This window comes from Pelobates fuscus, chromosome 2 (genome assembly GCF_036172605.1).
Source record: "Pelobates fuscus isolate aPelFus1 chromosome 2, aPelFus1.pri, whole genome shotgun sequence".
Lineage (NCBI taxonomy): Eukaryota > Metazoa > Chordata > Amphibia > Anura > Pelobatidae > Pelobates > Pelobates fuscus.
The window spans coordinates 79,623,000-79,638,786 of NC_086318.1; the positions used below are offsets into that span (position 1 = coordinate 79,623,000).

General features: G+C 41.7%; 1 protein-coding gene across 1 annotated transcript in view; it reads right to left on the reverse strand.

The window, feature by feature from the left end:
• Positions 1–311: 311 nt before the first annotated feature.
• Positions 312–15,787, reverse strand: part of SPHKAP (SPHK1 interactor, AKAP domain containing) — a 240,776-nt gene continuing 225,300 nt past the window's right edge. Inside the window, exons 9-11 of the mRNA XM_063442305.1 lie at positions 9,993–10,042; positions 9,207–9,391; positions 312–2,109 (exon numbers count right to left, since the gene is read on the reverse strand). Coding sequence (XP_063298375.1) covers positions 1,966–2,109; positions 9,207–9,391; positions 9,993–10,042 — 379 coding nt within the window. The 3' untranslated portion in view covers positions 312–1,965. The remainder of the gene's footprint in view (positions 2,110–9,206; positions 9,392–9,992; positions 10,043–15,787) is intronic.

A 15,787-nucleotide genomic window follows, 5' to 3' on the forward strand; every position in this document is an offset into this window, starting at 1 on the left:
TGAAAAGTATATATACCAGATTAATTTTAGTTAGTTGAATGCTGATATGCCCCTTTGGTGGATCCGTACAGCAAACTATGGCTTGTTTATATGAAGGCAAAATGGCACACAATAAAATAGGATATACAGAGTACAGTGAGGCAAATTCATTTGTGATGTATGCTCTCACACTGTTAAGAAGGATATGGTCAAATAGAAAACCAGAATCTAAATTTGGTTATTTCATATTCTACTATATCTTGACTGCTTTATATTTTTGTTGTCGGGCAGCTATTCTTGCAGTGCCAAGGGTTAAAGAAAGAAACAAATAATACGTTGAATAAGTTTTAATAGACTTGCATCATGAAATTGTTTTGCCAATGGTTTTTTTTTCCAACAACAAAAAAATCATTCTTAATATACAAATTGTGCTCATTGGTTTCATTGCTCTTCTCCCTTACTCTAAAAGGGTTAAATGTATTTCGCTCAGGCAGAGTATCCAAGTAATTAGTGAACATGGCCGTAAACTGGATTGTGCCAATGGTCTGTTTCGTGAATCATGATGTTCAAAAGTAATTTGTTCAGAAGCAAATTGCAGAATGATCTTTTCAAAGGAATTATCTGGAAAAATTCATTCTGCCAGTGTAATGAGTCTAGTCTCCCAATAACCTGTGCTCAGTAACTCAGTCATTCTATTATAAACTATAACATTTCATATAATGCCTGCTATATCATTCCAGCAAAACCATATTATTATATTACTTGGTAATATATCAGATATTAGATTGTGTAACCTCTGTCTTTTTTTTTTTTTTTTAAACCCTTTCAGCTTCGCCTATCTTCCATTTTCCCCTTCGCTAGCTATTTAAACTTGTTGGCACCATTTAACATTTTTAAAACTCTATTAATTTAATTAGTTTATATAATTGTATTACCTGTGTTCTCACTGCTCTTTCCACTTTCAGTATCTAACGAAGGACTATAATTTTGACAGACCCATTTTATGTCACTGAACTTCAATTTATAGGGTTACTCGTGGAGAAGCCATTTTTGTTTATGAGAGTACCACTGAAGTAGCATAAATTTGTTTCTTCATTTTAAAACGAAAGCCATCGTCATTTCCTTCAAAGATTAACATCATATTAATTATGCCCAAATTTATACTTTTTCTTCATGTGCAAGATCACAGATATATATATGTATAGATGACTAGATGTGGCCTTAATTTGGTTATTTCGTAGTAAATAATAAAATACTGTAATTGCACATGAAATAAATCTGTGTATTGCAGATAGTTAACACACACCAATTTGTTGTGTAGTTTTTTCTGTATATTTATTTTTCTTTGTCCTGGTTATACTGGACATCCAATACCCATAATTCAGTTTGTGTTATCAATGAAAAGTTGTGACATTAATAATTATGGGACAAAGATCTAAAAGTGGTTCAATCATTATGAAAAACAGTGAGATATTTCTGCCGATTCTTCTACATTTAGCACAGAAATGCCCTTTATAAATAAATCCCATTCTCTTTACACTCAAATTTCTAAGTGATAAAAATTAAGATTCATAGATGACAATGCATCAAGAAGCCCATCCATCACAGTCCTTCACAGTGTGTACCCGCTAAATGCCAGGTTTGTGCCATTTTCGTTTTAATTAAGTTATTTAGTTCAAAGCTCCATTATGATAGGCTCAAATATGCCCACAACCCCAACTAAACTGCATTAATATGGGCATTCCATTGAATATATACATATATATTTATACATACTAGAAAAATATTAAGCACGGCCCACTTGCCTAAAAAACTGTAGTCTAATACATTCTAAATATACAATCTGTCAATCCTATATCTGTCACTGTACAATAAAAGAAAAAAAAAAAGCAGCAGTCAGTTTTTTGTGACGATGAATTGTAGAAACTCAGGAGTTACACAGGTTCCCATAGCTGTCCCATGCTTTGAGCCAGACCTGAAGGTTCCTTATCCCTTTTCCAAAAGCCAGTCAAAAAAGCTCGGGGGCACTTTGCTCCCTTGTTCCTGCATCTTGCAATGAAGCATCAACGCGCTGAAAATATCTCCCACCTTCCAGGATTTTGCTTGAACTAAGCGCATGACTTGAAGGAACTGTAAGTGGATGAGCATTGACAAAAAGAAAAACAGACAAAAATAAAAGTGCGTGGAGTGATGCGGTATTGGTTGAAGAAGGGTCAAGAGATGAGTGGTATTATGTAAACAATTAAGACGTTATAGAAATTGGAATACAGTTGGACAAACATAAAGGGTAGAGGACACCCATAAATCAAGAGGAAAAAAAGGGTAATGAGGACAAAATCCAAAGCAAGTAGAAACGGAAGAGAAGAAGGAAACAAAAACAAAAAAATAGCTTAAATGTCTTATTAAGTTAATCATAATATATACATAATATAAAACAGAAAATATGTTAAACACAATTCAGACAAAGTTTTTCTACCATTGGAAAACAGACATATTTGTTTAATATGCAGAATGTGACACAAGTTACCGTAAGTGGTATTTTAATTCCACTTACTTTAAAGTGAAAACAAACATTTATATAATATCGCTGAACCCCCTTGAAGAATCTCTCGCAGGATAGGAATAGGAACAAAGAAATCTTCTTCAAAAAGTTGTATATCTAATAAATTATCTTTGTTGGAAACATCTCGAAACATAGGTTGTAGGTAAGAAAAAGTAAATTTGTGGCTGCATATGTAATAAAGCCAGACATAAGAAGATATAGTGGGAGCTTTTAATTTGAAGTCACGACAGTAGCACAGATACAGTACAGGGCTAAGCTAACTTTATTGTGCCATATTAAACTATAGATTACGGAAAGCACAGAATCAGCTACAATGATAAATATAAATTTAAAGCTGCACTTTTAAGACCTCTTTGGTTTAGCTGCACTTTAATCGGTTGTCTTGATACCCCAGGATGCAATGCATGTAATTTGAATGTAGAGATATGCTGGATTCAAATAAGAGATTGGTAATGCCTGGTTCTCTCTGGTTCCAAATGTAATATTATGACGTACGTATCAGTACAGATGGGAGTGATGACCAAATGTGTTTTACAGATCTGACCTCCATTTTTAGGGTAAAAGGGTAAGACTCCTTAGAATTAGAACCTTGAGTTCAGCTGTATGGAGTCATTACCATGTGATAATACCTAACTTGATTAGTGATAGGTACTGGGCTTTTTAGTCATCAGATGCATACTATGAACTGTGGCAGTGTATCACAGGATTCTATTGTCAAGCCAGTCACTAGCCAGAGAGTGGTTAATTGTTACATTCATCGGAGTAATTGCCTAATAACTAATATTGGATTACTATTGGTAGATAGAGGATCACCTACTCTGTTAATGAATAGTATTTACACCGGAATTTTGCACTCTTTTGTTCCATGAGTAATGAGTATGCAGCCATTTACCCATCTCTCATACAAACAGGGAAAGATAAGGGATATTTACTAGGCATTTGTTGCATTTGTCTTTAGATGAATCAGTTTGCCCGACAAGAAATCAATTCATCTGAAACAAACACCTTACTATTAGTTTTTTTTATAATGAATGCAATGTTTTAGCTTTTGTGATTTGTTGGGTTATTTTCCCCTGGGCAAAAGGTTTTTTTTTTTTAAGACAAATTGATTTGGTGTCTAAAATTCATTAAACAGAGAGTTTAGGGGTCAGAATGACCTTGGGAAATATTTCCATGTAATATGACATTATTATTATTATTATTTACTATTTTATTACATGAAGTTTGGATAATATTCTGTTTTATTCTATTCTGAACTGAACGGGCTTCTTCTCCTGCTTGTCGCAATGATTTACCGACAAGTTAGAAATTGCTATAAGGTAGTTGCAATCCTTAACGATTACGGCTGTTTCCAAAAACATTTAAGAACTGGTAATTAGCAACCAAGTTTCCAAATGTTTCAATGCTTCAAATCGACATTAGTAGGAGATGCTAAAAACAAAGAAGCATCTGGTTTTCATGGTATACGTTAAAAATAACTACCAGTCACTATCTGTCTAAAATAACTATTTCAGAGGAAAAAAACTAGTTATTGACTGTAAACTCTCTATATCTTACATGAAAAATAGAAATGTATTCTACATTTACATATGTCAGACTTTTTACAAGCATTGTGTATTTAGTTTTCAATGAACACCTTTGAAATTTGGCTTGTCAACTATATGAAAACACCAAGGGCTGTTTGCTCTTCCACCTGCCAGTAATTTGTAACCACAAACATCTTAAAGGGACACTTTAAACAACAGAATCATTACAGCTTAAAATAGTGGTTCTGAGGCAAGTAGCCTGTCCCTGCCGTCTGAGAAAAGGCAGTGTTTACATCACTTCTTATGACCACCTCTAGTGACAGTCAATCAGACAGCGACAAAAGTGACTTAATAGACAAGGTCCTGCAAAGATTGCAGGATTTATGTTCAGTGTCTCCATGCTCTGCATGGAGATGCTGAACACTCCCCATGTCAGGATCGGGTCAGGGATCCAACACGCAAAGTACAAACAGGTACAGGATACGTATACCGGACCTTAGAATGGCCGGACTAACGTACAGAGAGTATAGAGAATGGTCAGAGACAAGCCGAGGTCGAGGGAACGAGAGGACAGGTAAGCGAGTAACAAGCCGGGTCAAGGATAACAGAGGTAAACAGAGTAAGTCAAACAAGCCGGGTCGAAACCAAAAGGATAACTGAAAAACACCAGAGCACTGTGTGACTAGACAGGCTAGAACCACGACAGGGCAATGAGCAACAGGGCGAAGTATGTTTAAATACCCTGGCTAGAGAGGATAGACACGCCTCCGACGAGTCCTGATTGGTCTTCAACGGATTGAGTGACAGGTCGTTCCGGATTGGCGTCATGACGTCGGTCTCCGGGCACCATGCTACATAAGGAAGTAAGTCCCTCGCGGCCGGCGTTTATGTGAACGGGTCGACCGCGAGGAACAGGAGAAACATGGCGTCCGGACGGATAAACGTCTAAGTCTCTACCTCTCTCGGAGGTAGAGACCTCAGGTACCCTGACAGTACCCCCCCTCTCAGATACGCCCACCGGGCGGAAGGAACCGGGACGAGATGGGAAGCGGGAGTGATACGCCCTGCGGAGACGAGGAGCATGGACATCCTCTTGAGGTACCCAACTCCTCTCTTCAGGACCATAACCCTTCCAATCGACCAGATATTGAACCTTCCCCCGTGAGATTCGAGAATCAATAATAGAGTTAACCTCATACTCCTCCTGACCCTCCACCTGAACAGAGCGAGGAGGGGCTGTTGTGGAGGAAAATCTGTTGCATATAAGTGGTTTCAGCAATGAAACATGAAACGAGTTAGGGATGTGTAAGGTAGTAGGAAGAGCTAGACGGTACGCAACTGGGTTGATTCGAGTCAGTACCCTGTAAGGACCAATATAACGGGGAGCGAACTTCATGGAGGGCACTTTTAAACGGATGTTCCTCGTGCTCAGCCATACCCTATCACCTGGAACAAAGACCGGAGCTGCCCTTCTACGTTTATCAGGGTGTTTCTTAACCAGCATAGAGTTGTGCATAAGGATTTGTCGAGTTTGGTCCCACAACTTCCTCAAATTGGCCACATGAACATCAACCGACGGCACCCCCTGGGAAGGAGAAGCCGAAGGAAGAATAGACGGATGAAAGCCATAATTCATGAAGAAGGGGCTTGAATGAGTAGAATCGCAGACGAGATTGTTGTGTGCAAACTCCGCCCAAGGAATCAAACCGACCCAATCGTCCTGGTGTTCGGAAACAAAACATCGTAAATATTGTTCAATTTTCTGGTTGGTACGTTCAGCAGCTCCGTTAGACTGAGGATGATAGGCAGAAGAAAAGTTCAACTTTATACCTAGTTGTGAACAGAAGGCCCTCCAAAATCGGGAAATAAATTGAGAGCCTCTGTCAGATACAATTTGGGAGGGTATCCCATGTAGACGAAAAATCTCCCTAGCGAATATCTCTGCCAATTCGGGAGAAGACGGTAGTTTAGGCAGAGGAATGAAGTGAGCCATCTTAGTGAATCTGTCAACCACGGTGAGAATAACAGTCTGTTTTTTAGAGATAGGTAGATCGACAATAAAGTCCATGGCCAAACAGGACCATGGTTTCTCTGGAACCTCTAAGGGATGTAGGAATCCACAAGGGAGTGTATGAGTATGTCATCCAGGTAGACAATAACACAATCATGTTGGAATTCCCTAAGAACTTCGTTCATCAAATCTTGAAAAACTGCAGGTGCGTTGCAAAGACCAAAGGGCATGACCGTGTACTCATAATGACCATAGCGGGTATTAAACGCTGTCTTCCACTCGTGGCCTTGCTGAATTCTCACCAAGTTATATGCCCCTCTGAGATCCAACTTGGTGAAAATTTTAGAATCCTTTAGCCGGTCAAAGAGCTCGGTAATCAGGGGAATAGGATAGGCATTTCTGATGGTTATTTTATTCAAACCTCGGTAATCGATGCAAGGTCTGAGTGAACCATCCTTCTTTTTAACAAAAAAAAATCCAGCCCCGGCAGGAGAGGAAGATCTCCTAATGAATCCCTTGTCTAAATTCTCCTGAATATATTCCTCTAAAACAGCATTCTCTTTAGTGGATAGAGGGTATACATGGCCCCTGGGCGGCATGGTACCAGGCAATAGATTAATTTTACAATCAAATGTCCTGTGTGGGGGTAGCGTATCAGCGTTCTTCTTGTCGAACACTGCTTTTAAATCCAGGTATAGAGAGGGTATCTGTATCCCCTTAGACTGGGTAGAACTGTCTGGTGTGTTAATTACAGCCAATGGGGATACCCTGCGTAGACACCTCTCCTGACAACCCTGACCCCATGAGAGTATTTCCCCTAACTCCCAATCGATAATAGGATTATGTCTCCTTAACCATGGGTACCCCAGAACTATGGGAACAGAAGGAGACGAAATTAGCATAAGTGATAAGTTCTCCTCGTGTAAGATACCAACAGTTAAGTTAATAGGTATAGTCTCACGCGAGATAACAGGCTCGAGTAGCGGTCTACCATCTATGGCCTCAACGGCCAAAGGTATCTTTCTTAACTGGGATGGGATAGTGTGTTTAGTAACAAAGGCTTGGTCGATAAAATTCTCAGCAGCACCGGAATCTATCAAGGCCATGGTCTTTAGTACTCCCTTCTCCCACGTTAAAGAAACTGGTAGCAGAAGCCTGTGATTTTTATAATCATGAGTAGAGGACAAAATAGAAACACCCAAGGCCTGTCCTCTAGAGAAACTTAGGTGCGGGCGTTTCCCGAGCGAATAGGACAATTCAGGCGCAAGTGACCTCTGACTCCACAATACATACATAATCCCTCCCTTCTCCTGTACTGTTTCTCCTCCTCTGAAAGGCGAGTATTGCCTATCTGCATAGGTTCAGGAAACAGTGAGGTATTGGAATCAGGACTTTGAAATGCGGGTGCTAACTTAAAGGTAGGTCTAAGATTCCTCTCTCGAGTGTTCTGTCTCTCTCTTAAACGCTCATCAATGCGAGAAATGAACGAAATTAAGTCCTCTAAATTCTCAGGCAGCTCCCTAGTAGCAACTTCGTCAAGGATAACATCTGATAACCCGTTCAAAAATACATCTATATAAGCCTGCTCGTTCCACTTGACTTCTGCCGCCAGAGACCTGAACTCTAGTGCATAATCCACAAGAGTTCGGTTCTCCTGTCTCAGGCGCAACAGTAATCTGGCTGCATTGACCTTCCTACCAGGCGGGTCAAAAGTTCTTCTAAAGGCAGCTACAAAGGCATTATAATTATATACCAACGGGTTATCGTTCTCCCATAATGGGTTGGCCCATCTCAGAGCTTTCTCAATGAGTAAGGTGATAATAAATCCAACCTTTGCCCTATCGGTAGGATAGGAGCGAGGTTGCAATTCAAAATGAATACTGATCTGGTTTAAAAAACCACGACACTTCTCCGGTGAACCACCATAACGTACTGGTGGGGTAATACGGGAAGAGGCACCTACAGTGGCTACCTCTAGGCCTGAATTTACAGAGGAAATTGGAGTAGTACGCGTCTCCTCTGGTGGGTTATTAGCACGAGATAATAACGCCTGTAGTGCTAAGGCCATTTGGTCCATTCTGTGTTCCATGGCATCAAACCTGGAATCAGAGGGACAAACCTGACTGTTTGTACCTGCAGGATCCATTGGCCCTGTCGTAATGTCAGGATCGGGTCAGGGATCCAACACGCAAAGTACAAACAGGTACAGGATACGTATACTGGACCTTAGAATGGCCGGACTAACGTACAGAGAGTATAGAGAATGGTCAGAGACAAGCCGAGGTCGAGGGAACGAGAGGACAGGTAAGCGAGTAACAAGCCGGGTCAAGGATAACAGAGGTAAACAGAGTAAGTCAAACAAGCCGGGTCGAAACCAAAAGGATAACTGAAAAACACCAGAGCACTGTGTGACTAGACAGGCTAGAACCACGACAGGGCAATGAGCAACAGGGCGAAGTATGTTTAAATACCCTGGCTAGAGAGGATAGACACGCCTCCGACGAGTCCTGATTGGTCTCCAACGGATTGAGTGACAGGTCGTTCCGGATTGGCGTCATGACGTCGGTCTCCGGGCACCATGCTACATAAGGAAGTAAGTCCCTCGCGGCCGGCGTTTATGTGAACGGGTCGACCGCGAGGAACAGGAGAAACATGGCGTCCGGACGGATAAACGTCTAAGTCTCTACCTCTCTCGGAGGTAGAGACCTCAGGTACCCTGACACCCATAGAGATGTTAATTGCCACATCTGTGTACTACTTCCCCCACCCAATGCTTCCCTATTGTGGGAAGCGGAGGCTGGGCGACTATGGCGAGAGTGAGGAAAGTTAGGTAAACTGTTTTCTTTTTTATTAATTGGGAAGGTAGGGGGGGAATCTAAATAGAAAGCATAAAACTTTAACATGTTTTATAGTGCTCCTTTAACAATGACATGCATAGAAATTAGCCCATGACAGTTATTTTCTTAAAATGAGTCCAAGACAGCACAAGACACTTAATTTCTTTTGATCTGGACAAATTGAAAAGTTTATAGAGAATTAAGTATTCACTACGGTCACTTGCAATCATTACAGCCAGTTACACATATCACACCTGGCAAGTGTGCACTAACAGTACTAGGTATCATACCTTTTGAACCCTGTGCTCCTGGGATTTCTTAAAGTAGATGGCAGGTATTCCAAGCTCGGATGCTGCAATCCACTGCAACGTCGATCGAAGTTCAGAATCAGCACAGTCAGACTCCAGATCAATGTTTAGAATGCAGACCTCAAACTGACAGCTAACCGTCCCCACAGATAATCCTGATGTACAATCTGCAAAGAGCCAACACAGGATGGGACATAAATCCTATACCATGATGTCTTGTTTGAGGTAGCTTGAGATCCAAGATAGCACATATCTCAATCCACTTACCCTTTAATCTCATTGGTCCAGAAAATAAAAATAATATATCACGAGGCTTGATCAGGGCATGGCAAAAGGAAGTAGGGGATCAACTGCTTCCTAATACTACATCACCAGGAGAATGATATTTTACATGTAGTGATGCCAGAACTCTAGGAAACCTGGGTCACATTACACACACATCACACACACATTACTTGCATGTGTAGAAATATGGCGATCACTGTACATAAGGGGTTATAAGGACAGTATTATGTGAGGTAGGGGATTAATCATCAATAATTATCATTACATTTTGCTTTAAGGAAAACAATGCACAACTACAATGTATCTTTCCTGGTAAAATATTTTATAAATAAATAATAAATAAATAAATAAAATGTCTCTGTATGCTAATTGAGAAAGTATATGAGACAAAGCTAACATTTTATAAAAAAAAATAAAAAGAGAATTTTATTCAGTGATAAAATAAGACAACTTTGGATCTCACAATTTCAAATGATTTCTCACCATCTGGATTTTCCTGGGTTTCTTTGGTCGGATGTTTTTCTTCCAGCTTCCTGTAAAACAACAGCAGAGACAGTAAGTAAGAGACACAATAGAAAGCAAAGTCTAGTGCTAGTCTAGAGACCCCTCCGACATTGGGATGAGTCTAATAAAGTTGTTTTGTAGAAATACATTTGTTATAAATAGCATAACAGTTAATGAATGGGTCACTGATGTCATTTCAAAACTGAAGAACACGTTGCTAATATTGTTTGTTAAAAGACAACTATCACCTCAAAACTTTTTTTAATATATTAATCTATTCATCAAGTATTGAAAGGAAATAGATTCTTTTTTTAAACAAAGTAAATGTAAAAAAATGAGAAATAAACCATCCCTACCTTTAGTAAATGACAGGATCCTTCTGCCATATACAGGGCCAGATTAAGAGCCCAGTAGGCCTGGTGCTGACAATTATGGTGGCCTAATAACAGAATCGTAAACAGTCATACCTACCAATCGTCATGTATCTGGCGGAAGTGGTGCTGAAGGGAAACCCATAGGATGCAGCTATGAGAAAACACACACTCTATGCTAATCTCTCTCTAATTTATGCTTTCATCTTTCAAGTAAATCCATACCCTCTAACAGCAGTGTCCAGTGAAGAAGGCAGTTAATGGATGGGGTAAAAGGGTGGGCCACTGATGCAAATCATGTAATCAGAGCTGCCGAAAGAGGCGAACATGCCTTAAAAAGGGGGCCTGTGCCTAAAGAATTGGAAGGCCAGTCTGGTATGCATGCACATCAGGCTGCCTGCCAATCATGCAGGCTGGCCAACTAAGGACATACTATGCAGACAGCACCCTGAGCATGGCATAAATGCGTCTAATGATGAGTTTGCTCCACGCTTTCTAAGGACCATACCCTAGCACTCGCTGGCCCATTCCTCTCCTAACCTTCTTACTAGCAGGCAGAAGTTCCTGGTATATAGTCTGAGATGGAGAAAAGCTGTATGTAGTGAGTGTAGAAGAAAGGGAACATGACACAGTGTTAGAGAGACTGAAGCAGCAAGAGTATTTGCATTGTGCACAAAGTCAGCTTTACCTTAACTAATTTCATTGTCAGCCAGTCCACACAAGTTTTGTTCCCATACAGCCCTCTAAAGTTCCCATGCTTAAGCAAGAGTATATGAAGGATAGTTAGGGTTGCCACCTTTCTTGGAAAAAAATACAAGCCTTACTGATTTGCATAATTAATTAATTATGAGTGACCTTAGAGGAAATTCTGTAAAATCCCCAAAAAACTACTTACAGTTATTCTGCTGAATAAAAGATGGATTGTTCCCAGTGTCTCCCTGTCTTCCAGTGTCTTAGTGTCCCCTAGTCTTCCAGTATCTCCTAGTGTCTGTGTCCCCTATGTATCACAGTGTTTCAGTACCCCATGTGTCCCATGTGTACCAGTATGTCCCCATGTCTCAGTGTCTTCTATGCAGGGCCAGATTAAGAGCCCAGTGGGCCTGGTGCTGACAATTATGACGGGCCTAATTACAGAATCATATCGACCAAAATCACTAAAACACTCCCAAGCATCATGTATCTGATGGAGATGGTGCTGGAGAGAAAGAAAACAGCAGCTATAAGAAAATACATACCCTAGGCTAATCTCTCACTAATTTATGTTTTCATCTTTCAAGTAAATCCATAACCCCTAACAGCAGTGTCCAGTGAAGCAGGAAGTCAATGGGCACGGTAAAAGGGTGGGCCACTGACACAAATCACGTAACCTGCCAAAAGGGGCGAACATGCCCAAAAAGAGGATATGACTGCCCATATCAGGCTGCCTGCCAATCATGCAGCTGGCCAACTAAGGGCATACTATGCAGACAGCACCCTGAGCTTGGCATAAATGCATCTAATGATGCGCTCACTCAACGCTTTCTAAGGACTGTCCCCTAGCACTCGCTGGTCCACTTGTCTCCTTACCTTCTTACTAGCAGGTAGAAGCTCCTGGTATATAGTCTGGGACAGAGAAAAGCTGTATGTAGTGAGTGTAGAAGAAAGGGGACATGCCACAGTGTTAGAGAGACCAAAGTCAGCATTACCTTAAAGGATCACTATAGGGTTAGGAACACAAACATGAATTCATGACCCTATAGTGTTAACACCACCATCTGGCCCACCTGTGCCCCTCATGCCTCCATAAATATAGCAACATCTTACTGTTTTCAAGCCTGAAGCTGTAACTCTGCATGCTGTTAGACTCAGAAAAACAAGCAGTCTGCTGACATCATTAGAAGTGGTGGCCTGATCCAATCACAGTGCTTCCCCATAGGATTGGCTGAGACTGACAAAGAGGCAGATCAGGGGCAGAGCCAGCATGATTCAAACACAGCCCTGGCCAATCAGCATCTCATCATAGAGATGAATTGAATAAATTAATCTCTATAAGGAAAGTTCAGTGTCTGCATGCAGAGGGAGGAGACACTGAATGTTTGGATGCATTTTAGGCAGCCATGACCCAGGAAGGATCTCTAACAGCCATCCAAGGAGTGGCCAGTGAAGTTATCACTAGGCTGTAATGTAAAGACTGCCATTTCTCTGAAAAGACAGTGTTTACAGCAAAAAGCCTGACGTTAATGATTCTACTCACCAGAACAAATTCAATAAGATGTAGTTGTTCTGGTGACTATAGTGTCCCTTTAACTATATTCATTGTCAGCCAGTCCACATAAGTTTTGTTCACATCCATCCCTCTTAAGTTTCCATACTTAAGTAAGAGTATGTGAAAAGTAGTTAGGGTTGCCACTTTTCTTGGAAAAACATACCGGCCTTGCTAATTTGCATAATTAAATATGTATGGGAGACATCACATTATGTAAATCACAAGGAGTGACATAAGAGAAAATGCTGTAAAATCACCAAAAAAACTACTTAGTTTGATTCTGCTGTATAGATGGATTCCTCCCAGTGCCCCCATGTGTCAATTACTCCAAGTCTCAGTGTGTCAGTGCCCCATGTCTCCCAGGGTCCCCTAGGAGACATGTCCCCAGGTCTCCCAGTTATCCTATGTATCACAGTGTCTCAATGCCCCATGTGTCCCCATGTATCCCAGGGTCCCCATGTCACTAGGACACTAGGAAGATGGGGAGACTTGGGGACACGGGGAGACCTAGGGACATGGAGACACCAGTGACATTGGGAGACTAGGGGACTCTGGCTGGGACACATGGGGACACTGGGAAAATAGGGGAAACTTGAAGACATGGGGACAAAGACACCAGGGACACACACACTAGAGACACTGGCTGGGGGACATGGGGACATTGAGACATAGGGGCACTGGGAGACATGGGGACACTGAGACACCAGGGACAATGGCTGGGAGACATGGGTACACTGAGAGACATGGGGACACTGTGTGCCCATGTGTCTGTGTCATAATGTCTCCCAATGCCCCTTAGTGTCACAGTGTATGTCCCCTTGCAGTCTTTTCCCCCATCCCTTACTACCCTGAGCTGTAGGCTGTCTCTGCAGGGTGGGAGTTGCTGTCTGGACTCTCTGTAGCTGCACCCCTGCAGATCAGTGAGTATAGATAGGCAGGGAGGGATATGCTGGAACTTCCTATCCCTGCCTGTTTCCACACACAGTGACCCCTACTGGCCAGTGCTGGTATTGCATAGTAATCTCTTGTTTATACTGAGAAAAATACCAGCATTTGTATTGCCAGTATCACTGTAATATTGGCACCAGCCAGGCAGCCTCAAATACTGGCTGTGCCAATAAAATAAAAGCCAGGTGGAATCCCTAAGAGTAGTGTGTGGGGAAAAAAAAAAAATTTTAAAAAAAAAATGTAAAAAATTTTTTTTTTTTTTTTAAATCAATGGGCCTATTCCATGGGCCTGGGCCTGGAGCTGCAGCTCCATCAGCCCCTATGTTAATCCGGCCCTGCTTCTATGTATCACAGTGTCCCTAAGTATCACAATGTCTCAGTGCCCCATGTCTCCCAGTGTCCCCTTGTGTCCCCATGTTGCCCAGTGTCACTTGGACACTAGGGGACACTTAATAGACATGGGAACACTGTGAGACATTGGGACACTAGGAGACGCTGAGACATAGGGACACTGGGAGACATGCGGACACTGAGACACTAGGGACACTGGCTGGGAGATATGGAGACAATGAGAACTTAGGGACATTGGGAGACATGGGGACACAGATGCTAGGGACACAGTGTCTCAGTGTCCTCATGTCTCCCAGTGTCCCTAAGTGCCTAGTGTCTCTTAGTGTCCCCATGTCTCCAGTGTCCCCTGATCTTCCAGTGTCCCCAAGTGTATGAGTTCCCAGTTCAGTGTCCCCTAGTGTCTCCCAGTGTCCCCATGTCTCCCTGCAGCCTTTACCCCATCCCTCACTTCCCTGAGCTATAGGCTGTCTCTGCAGGTTGGGAGCTGCTGCCTGAACTCTCTGCGCTGTGTAGCTGCTCCCCCACGGATCAGTGAAAAGAGAGAGGCAGGGAGGGATATGCTGTAACTTCTTATCCCTGCCTCTCTCCATACACAGTGACACCGACTGGCCGGCGCAGGTATTACAGAGTAATCTCTGTTAATACTAAGAAATATGCCGGCATTTGTATTGCCTGTTTTACTGCAATACTGGCACTAGCCAGGCAGCCTCGAATACCATAAAATACCAGCCAGGTGACAACCCTGAGAGTAATGTGTAAAAAAAAAAAAATATATAAATATATTTTTTTTTTCTTCAAGTCAATGGGCCTATTCAATGGGCCTGGACCTGGAGCTGCAGTTCCATCAGCCCCTATGTTGATCCGGCCCTGGCCATATACATTGTAATAAGTGGGGGGATGTGATTAACAGCCAAACTGTATGCCAATGAAGTGTTATTGTGTTCTAATACAGGGATTCAAGCCCCCATTCTACCCTTAGGCAATAATAGAGTCCTCTGGGAATCACATGGCCTTTCACCAAGCAATATCAGTTGGGTTGTTGATAAACCCCTCCTCCATTCCCTCTAGTGCAATCCCCCTTCCCCCAGGAGGCACTCTGGTTCTGTTACATCCTAAGGGATTGACTAAGGGAGGTGTGTCCAGCAGAAGGAGGGGCTAACCTGTTTAAAGCCCTGTGAATAGCACATTTTCTCTCTCTTTGAATTCATCCTCTTCACCTTCTCTCTCTCTCCCCTCTCCCACTATACACACCCTCTCTCTCTTACTCTCAGCTGCTGATCGATGGAGTGGTAACTGTATCATGTGTCTATACCTGTTTTGTTATGTTAATTTAGCCTACTTTCCATTCAGTCAATGATTTGTTTTAGTAGCAACATATACTAGCCTATTTCAAATGTATATGTATTGTTTATTTGTTTAATTAGCCTCTCTTAATAAATATTATTGAATTGCCGAAAGCAAGGAGTGTGGACTCTGACTTTACACTCGTTTTTTAAGTTATTATTTTAAGTTATTATTTTTAGTTATGTTATTATTAATTCCAAGTTTATTCCAACTTGCGAGTTAAATGTTTATTACATACATGTACCTTGTGTCAGAGAGTGTTTGAACCAACAGTTAGTCTCTATGGTTTTCTCGCAGGAAGTGAAGGAGGAAGAACATAGAGACTAATTTCTAATGGTTTTCCCCACTTCTTGTATAGGACAAGATCCTTCTGCCATATACATGTACCTTGTGTCAGACAGTGTTTGAACCAACAGTTAGTCTCTATGGTTTTCTCGCAGGAAGTGAAGGAGGAAGACCATAGAGACTAATTTCTAATGGTTTTCCCCACTTCTTGTTTAGGACAGAATCCTTCC